Below are 7559 nucleotides of genomic sequence, written 5' to 3'. Positions count from 1 at the left end.
CTAGGACTGGTGGAGGGGAGATGGGAGGGGGGAGAGGTAGAATCTCTCTCTGTTTTCCTTGAATCTGTGTGCCTCTGGGGAAGGGAAGTAGATTCAAAGAGTTTGGATCAGTAATCTCTCAGGGTAGCCCGGCGAGGGAAGCCTGGGAGGGATAAAAGGAGGGGAGGAATGGTTTATTTCTCCTTGTTTTAAGAATCCAAGGGATTTGGGTTCTTGGGGTCCCCAGGGAAAGTTTTGGGGGGACCGGAGTGTACCAGGCACTGGAATTCCTGGTTGGTGGCAGGCTATCAGATCTAAGCTGGTAATTAAGCTTAGAGGGTTTCATGCAGGCACCCAGATTTTTGGACGCTAAGGTCCAGATTTGGGAATTATGCTTATGATATATGTAAATCAGGGATGCCAGTCCTGACCTTGTGAAACTCAGTGCCTATAAAATACTTTCAGATCCTCAGTGGAAAAGAGCTAGGGAAAGGCAACGTAAATTAATACAATTATTAGGATTAAGGAGCTTGAAATAGACAAACCCTGACTAATCCTAGTCTCTGTCCCCCCACAAGCTCTTTACACAAGAGTTGCAAAGATTAGATTAGAATGATACCAAGTCTGTCTCTGATGACAGATGCCCCTTTGAAGTGCAATAAATAGTGGCTTATGTCTGAAACTGACCATGGTTTCCATAGCTGGCCAGCCTAAAACATGTTGGGTTCTGTTCTGGCCAAGCGAGTGCCAGTTGGTGCACTCAGCAGCAAGATCTTACTACCCCAATGTAAAGTCAAGGAAGATTTGCAGATTGCGCCAGTGGTTTTGTGGGTCCGAAGCTGACCCTGATTGTACCCAGGGCTGGGCTTTAGAGTCTCCTGAGGATCTCTGAGATGTTCCTGGGCTCAGCTCCTCCCCTTTGCAGCCATGAAGAAGTGGACAGTCACTGTCTTTTTGACCTTGAGGTTTGTGTGTTTGGGGTGGGAATGAGGTGTTTAAGTGTTAATCCTTCTTGTACCTATCTCTCTCTCTGCAATGGCACGTATGCAGAATGTTCCTGTCTCACTGTTATACCTGTACTGCACTGCTTGTCCTTGTGGCCCTGGCTATGGTCGTGATGGCAGATGTGGAAGAGAAGCACTGCGACCTAGTAGGAGACGAGGCCAAAGAGTCGAAAAGAGAACAGGCCTTACTGAAGAAGCTGGAACCCCTGAGCCCCTTAAGGTACCGTGCATGCAACCCTCTGGGCCACTGGAGAGACTGAGATCTGGATCCTGTCCGGTCAGTCCCAGATCACGAGAGAGTGAATGGCTCATAGGGCATTGAAGAGTGGGACACTGGTTGTAACTAACCTGGGTGAGACAGATTTGATGGATCTTGTTCTGTTTCCTGGTGGGAAGGAGCCCACATCACAGAATCACCAGCACAATCCACACTAATGGGCTCCTTGCATGGCAGTCTTGGCTGTCACTCTGAGGACTGAATGGGCCACAGTGACAAGATTCCCTTTTCCCTATAGAGGTGGATGCCTCCTGGCACAAGAGTGTGATGGTAAGGGAGGAGCTTGCATTGCTGCTGTCCATGCTCTACCTCCTCTGGGGTCAAAAGAGGAGCTCAGTTTCCAGAGGTCCCACCAGTGGAGGGGTAGGGAGCAAGTGAGCTTACCTGAAAGGCAAGGCCTAGCTTAAGCCGTAAGTGGGCCTTAGAAATAGATACAGTGTGGTGAGGCATTTCTGAACGTTAAAGATCTAATAACCTGTGTGGAATTCATAAAGCAGCCGTCTGTTATCTGTCACCTCTGCACAGCTTTAACAGGACCGTGACTTCAAGCCCAGAGGAGAAGTACGTCTACAAGTTCAAGGTGTGCAGAGAGGTCAACAGCTCTCTATCCCAATCAGGCCTGGTGCAGATCAATTTAAAGGACCAAAAGCACACAGTGGTGGGAAGAATCAATGAGACACAGGTCTTCAATGGAAGTAAGACTCCCCTCAACCCTCCTCTCCAGCTCTGCCAACCCATCTTGCTCCTGAACTGCAGCCTTCTTTGTTTTTTCTCTTGGTAGGTGACTGGATCATGCTGATTTATAAGGGGGGGGATTCGTATGGCAGCCACTGCCATGGTGAGAAGAGGAAGGCCATGATAATGATCTCTTGCAACCGGAAGACTCTAGCAGTGAGTGGCGTGGGAGGACTGTGGGGCCAGGTATAAAGGTTGAAGAGGAGTGTGTGGCTGTGAAGCAGGAGTGAATCCGAAAAAGATTCGGGGAGGGTGTTGCTGTGGGTGAGGAGGCTGTGGAGCAACCAAAGGGTTTTACTTGTTTTGTGTAGTGGGTGTTAGGTCTTTCCACCAGTAATGGTTGTGCTGCCTTTTGACTGGCTTAGCAGGCAGCTAATAGGAGATGGTATGTTGTTTGTTTTAGAAATGGCTGAAATGGGACAGTCTGGGGGGAGAGCTCTGGAGGGGGCAGGCTAGGATCAGCTGGGAGCCTCTGCATGTGTGTGTGAGAATTCTGGAGTCGGGGGATTACTGGAACCTTTGGCAAAGCTGGGAGCATCTGTGCAAGTAGGGGGACTTATTTGTGTCTAGCCTGCCATGTGTTTCCCCTTCCCCACCCAACCAGACTGGCTTTACCTTGCTATCAGAAGAGAGGGAAAAGGAACAGGAGTGTTTGTACCTCTTTGAGATGGACAGCAGCTTGGCCTGCCCGCCCGAGGACTCCCACCTCAGCATTGGGTCCATCCTGCTCATCACGTGAGTTACTGTAGGATCCTGTCCATTAGGGCTCCAGTTCCAGACCTCTGTACCTGTTAGGAACATAGCACGTGACATACCAGAACAGATCAGTGGCCCATCTTGCATGTCCGTGGCCAATGCTTGCTGTAACTCTGCCCTGGTGTAAGGCTTTTCATCCAGTGATCTACAGGAGCTTGACAAGAATTAAGCCTTAGAATACCCCATGTGAGAGATGGAAACATTACCCTTTCCCCTGTTTTACAAATGGAAAAATTGAGCACAGAGAGAATAGACTTGCTCAAGATCGTACAGCAAGTCAGTAGCTGAGCTGGGAATAGAATCCAGGAGTTCTAACTCCCAGTCCCCTGTGCTAAGCATCAGACAGCACTTCCTGTAGGCAATGCTGGGGATGGGTTTATGCTGATTGACATCTCTGGTACCTTTTCTCCAGGTGCAGCTGCTATTTATGGCCCCATTTTCTGAATGGTACTGAGCTGCTGGCTCCAATCCCAATTGGAAGCAGATAGTTAGCTGGGGAGAGGTTGCCTTCAGCTTCCTCTCACACTCTCATTTCAACATTCTCCTACAGGTTTGCTTCGCTGGTTGCAGTCTATATCATTGGGGGACTCCTCTACCAGCGCCTGGTGGTGGGAGCAAAGGGCATGGAGCAGTTCCCACATTTTAGCTTCTGGCAGGATCTCGGCAACCTGATGGCGGTTAGTGAAAATCAGTGCAGATCGGCAATCCAGCCCAGCTGGGAGGCAAAAGAAAAGGGCAACTGCCCTACACTCAGGGCCTATCATTTTTGTCAGATTGCACAAGTTTTATGCTCAGGGTGACGGTTCTTGGATGTGAGACCTCCCAAAGAGAACTCTGGTGCAGCAGAAAGCAGATAACTCATTTGAGGATGGCATTCTCCCTTTTGAGTCTCTGCTGGCCGTAATGTTCCACCATGGTGCTAATGCTGGGGAAGGTACCATCCTGCAACGGCCGTGTAAACTAGAGGTCCTGCCCAAGCATAGCCACTCTTTTCACATGGTGCTTTTCACATAGGAAGAGAGCAACCTCAGTGGCTGGCCAAATTCCAACAGGGAAAAGTTCCACTTTGCCTCCCCAAAATTCACTCCCAGCAGTCCTAGTCAGAGATATTATTCTTCATTTACTGACCTACTAGAATGTTGCCTGGTGCTATAAATCAGCTACTGTGCTCCACCCAAGAACTGGGTGGTTTCAGGTTTACAAGCATTGTGTATTTACTCTTTGTAAAGAGTTCTGGGATCTTTCAAATACTTCAGTGATAGGTGCAATAGGAGAACAGAACAGGAGAAACATGAGAGAGGCTGCTATTGTTTAGCTTAATCTGTTGCATGTGGTCTGATCGCAGTACAATAACTTGTTTCTGCAGGATGGTTGTGATTTCATCTGCCGGTCTAAGCCCCAGAATGCCCCAGCTGCATACCGTGGTGTGGGTGATGACCAACTAGGGGAGGAATCAGAAGAACGGGATGACCATTTGTTACCAATGTGATCAGGCATTAGACGTCAGTTCCTTTTCTCTTTCCATCTTCCCTCCTGCCACTCACTTAACCATGTGTTACCTAACCACTTCTCTTTTCATGCTCTACTCTTCTGGTTTTCTTTAAACGATTTGCTTCTTCCACAGCTGGTGTCATCCCCTTGCTATCCCAGAATCTTCTATTTCAGAGCAGCACTGGCCCCAAGGGCATGTCCTCTGAATGTAATGCTGTGATTGTCTTATGCAGAGTGCTATGCAGCTGGGAAGAATAGTATTTGCCCAGAGTTCTGTGTGGCTATGAGATGGCAAAAGTGCTTATCCTGCATTCAGTGTCTGGCAGGCCTGGGAGTCCCCTCAATGAGATCTGGGAAGAAACCTTGGGTGGACATGGGGTGGGGGAATCCTGATGTAGAAACAGCTAGGATTAGGGGGAGCATTTCTGTGTCTTCTCTGTAAAGTTTATTCAATCTGTGAAACACTGGATTTGTTTTCAATTATTTAAATACACTTTCTGCTTTTTTCGCTTCTGTGCTGTGACACAAGCAAAGCATTCACTGCCCACCTTCTCCCTCTGCCCAGTGTAATCATAGCAGGGATCTCTCCCCTCTAGCCAGATCCTTAGCAGAGCAAGAGCAGGCAATAGCCACTTGGCAGTCTTTCTTTTTCCTGATGGTAGCCTGAATTGAACAGTGCAGGCAGTTTCTTTTAGTAACCGCAAAGGGCCATCGCCAAATAACCTCGATTTCGCTAAACAGGGAAGGGGTGGTGGTGGTGCTGAAGAACTAATAGGGGCCAGGAAGATTTTCTGACTTTTTCCTATTGAAAGGGGTCAAGGGAAATAGTGTCTCTCTTTAAACCTCCTTCTTGGTTGCTGAGAAGCCAAATATAATGACATGCTGCTGAGCAAGAACCTGAAAGTGAAACTGATTTCCAGAGCCAAGGCAAGAGCCTAAAGACAGCAGAGTCACTTGATTTCTGTTACAAGGTTTCCCTAAGTAGAAATGTTACTGCTAGCACAGTTGGGGAATTTTTAAGATTGTGATCCTGACTATGTCCTTCTGGGAAATGATGGTGTAAGTTAGTACAGTAATTACTTTGCTGTGGAATAGTCTAGATTTTACTTGAAAGGGGGAACACATTTGAGAGTGCTGCTATATCAAATGCTGACACCAGGGTAACTGGCTCCAGTCATTACATTAAAAAGCAATGTAATGAGGAAGCAAGGCCAGGCCCTGTGCTGTTCCAGTGAGCAGGTGGACTGGCACTGTGGCACTGCCCCCTAGTGGGTGAGCTGTCAGATTCACTCTTTCAGAGCCATGGGGATGGAACAGGTCAGCTCTGCCTGGGGGTTGTTTCCATCGCTGCTCAGTTGTGCCACTAGGATGGTGCTTCTGCACCCCCCTGCTGGCTAGGGAAATCAGAGCTGCAGTTTTCTGGGGCACTGGAGCTGCTCCCATTAGAAGACCAGGAGCTCCAGATGACCATTATAGGACTCATTAAGTCAGTGGAATATTCAGGCACTTTGATTTTTGTTTTTGTGGGGTGTGGGAGGGGTAACCTTTTGTTAGTGAATAATAAGCCAGTCTCCTTCCCCAGGGGCGTGGCTGGCAGAGAGCTATCTAGTAGAGGACACAGTTGAACCACTTGAGGGAAGGGGATATATTTTTGTAAGGTGAAAAAACAGACTGCAAAGAGCAGGCTGAGACTTGTGCTCCCTATCTTCTGGAAGAGAGGCCTGCCCAGTAGGAAGTGGGCAGGGGAGGTGGGGTTTTAGGGGCAGAAAGCAGGGATTTTTTTGTTTGTTTGTGTTTTGGCTGGGCTTGGAGCAGGCAAATGTAATTCCTACTTTCTTTGGCTTTTATTACTTTCACTAAATCTTTTCACAAGATGGGGAAATAGGAAGTCACTGAAATTTTGTTACTGTTTTTCATGGTGGTGTTTAAATAAAATGCACATTTTTTTTGTATAAAAACACAACTTTAAAAATAAAATGACCCAAAAATACTCCTAAGCTCTTTATTGGTGCTTTTGAAATGATGGGTGCAGACATGTGAGTGAACAGAGGGATGATGTTCAGTGCCAGGCCTCTAACACCCCTTCAGCTAGCCAGGGCAAAACCAACCCCCCTCCTGTAATGTTGTAAATTTAAGGGTAGAGAATTTGTATTATGGACCTTAAACATGATATAAATGGTCTGGCTTGAAACTTTCCAGCACAGGCCTAATTTTTCAGCTACTTATCCATAGACCTGGGAAGGGGCTATAACTTGACTGTTCCGGGAGGGCTTGGAAATTACCTGCTTTCCTGGCTGCTTGAGATCCTAGACTCTCATTGCCTGTAGTGGGTGTTACAAAAACATGGCTAGCATAGGGGCCTTCTATTAATCCAAGAGCAACTTTCTGCGAAGGGAGTGACTCTCTCACTCAGGTCCCTTCTGTTTCAGCTAAGGCCAAGCTGCTGTCTGTATAGATTGCTCGGAACAGGCACCATCCCCTTAACTGGAACCCATGGCTGCCAGAGTCCTGTGCTCTGCCTCCTAGATAGGTCTAAGCAGATCCCTTCACAGCTTGAATTGGAGAGATGTGCATGCCATGTAGTGTATTGGCACCTCTCATCCCTGGCATGTGCTCCAGACTCTAAGCTGTCCAACACCCCCCGCCCCCCCCCGCCCATAAACTCTAGTAGTTATGATTTGGAAGAGAGCCTTAAATGTGAATGGCAAGTAACCAATGCCATGTTGCATGCTTCAATTTGCAGAGAGCATGCAATAGTAGCTTAGAAGTGGGAACTGTCCAGTTCTTACCAGCGAGGTGTTCACTTATGTACCCCATGATGATACAGGAGATGTCTACTGTTTTTTGCTCAAAGAGAGAGAGGATCCTACTATTCTACCTCCCTGATGACAGTTCATTTTGATGCTTGCCAGAGGGGAAGGAGACTAAAAATTTGGTATCTCCTACTCAAACAAGAGTGGAGTGCAACAGAGCATGTGAGTGCATTTGAACCCTACCGAAGGCTTTCACTTTGACCCCTGGGGAAGGTGGCTCCTCTGAAGATCTCCAAGCAGAGGAGGCTAGAAACACGTCACTTCCCCTCACTGCCAAACAAGGTAAGATGGGCCTGTCTGTCACCATTAGTTGCTGGTGAATTTTATCACAAATCTAGAACTTGTTAAATGCTATCTCATTTTGCCTTTAACACCAGTCAGCCAACAGCACAAGCCAGCAAACAGAGTTGTAAGCAGGAGAGTTTGGGGGAGGGAGTGTGTGTTGTTTGCGGTTTGTTTGTTTTTTCCCCTCCCTTTTTCCTTGACAGGACTTTGGGGGGGAAG

At 47.7% G+C, this 7559-nt stretch overlaps 1 protein-coding gene across 1 annotated transcript in view; it reads left to right on the top strand.

The window, feature by feature from the left end:
* The window catches only part of M6PR (mannose-6-phosphate receptor, cation dependent), a 15577-nt gene extending 9338 nt beyond the window's left edge, over window positions 1-6239 (top strand). Inside the window, exons 2-7 of the mRNA XM_032778726.2 lie at window positions 1030-1203; window positions 1786-1955; window positions 2042-2151; window positions 2600-2730; window positions 3302-3428; window positions 4118-6239. Of these exons, the coding sequence (XP_032634617.1) occupies window positions 1030-1203; window positions 1786-1955; window positions 2042-2151; window positions 2600-2730; window positions 3302-3428; window positions 4118-4240 (835 nt within the window). The 3' untranslated portion in view covers window positions 4241-6239. The remainder of the gene's footprint in view (window positions 1-1029; window positions 1204-1785; window positions 1956-2041; window positions 2152-2599; window positions 2731-3301; window positions 3429-4117) is intronic.
* The last annotated feature ends 1320 nt before the right edge of the window (window positions 6240-7559 follow it).

Source organism: Chelonoidis abingdonii, chromosome 1, assembly GCF_003597395.2.
Source record: "Chelonoidis abingdonii isolate Lonesome George chromosome 1, CheloAbing_2.0, whole genome shotgun sequence".
NCBI classification, from domain to species: domain Eukaryota; kingdom Metazoa; phylum Chordata; order Testudines; family Testudinidae; genus Chelonoidis; species Chelonoidis abingdonii.
The sequence above is the reverse complement of the archived record's forward strand: the minus strand, read 5'-3'. Positions and strand labels throughout refer to the sequence as shown.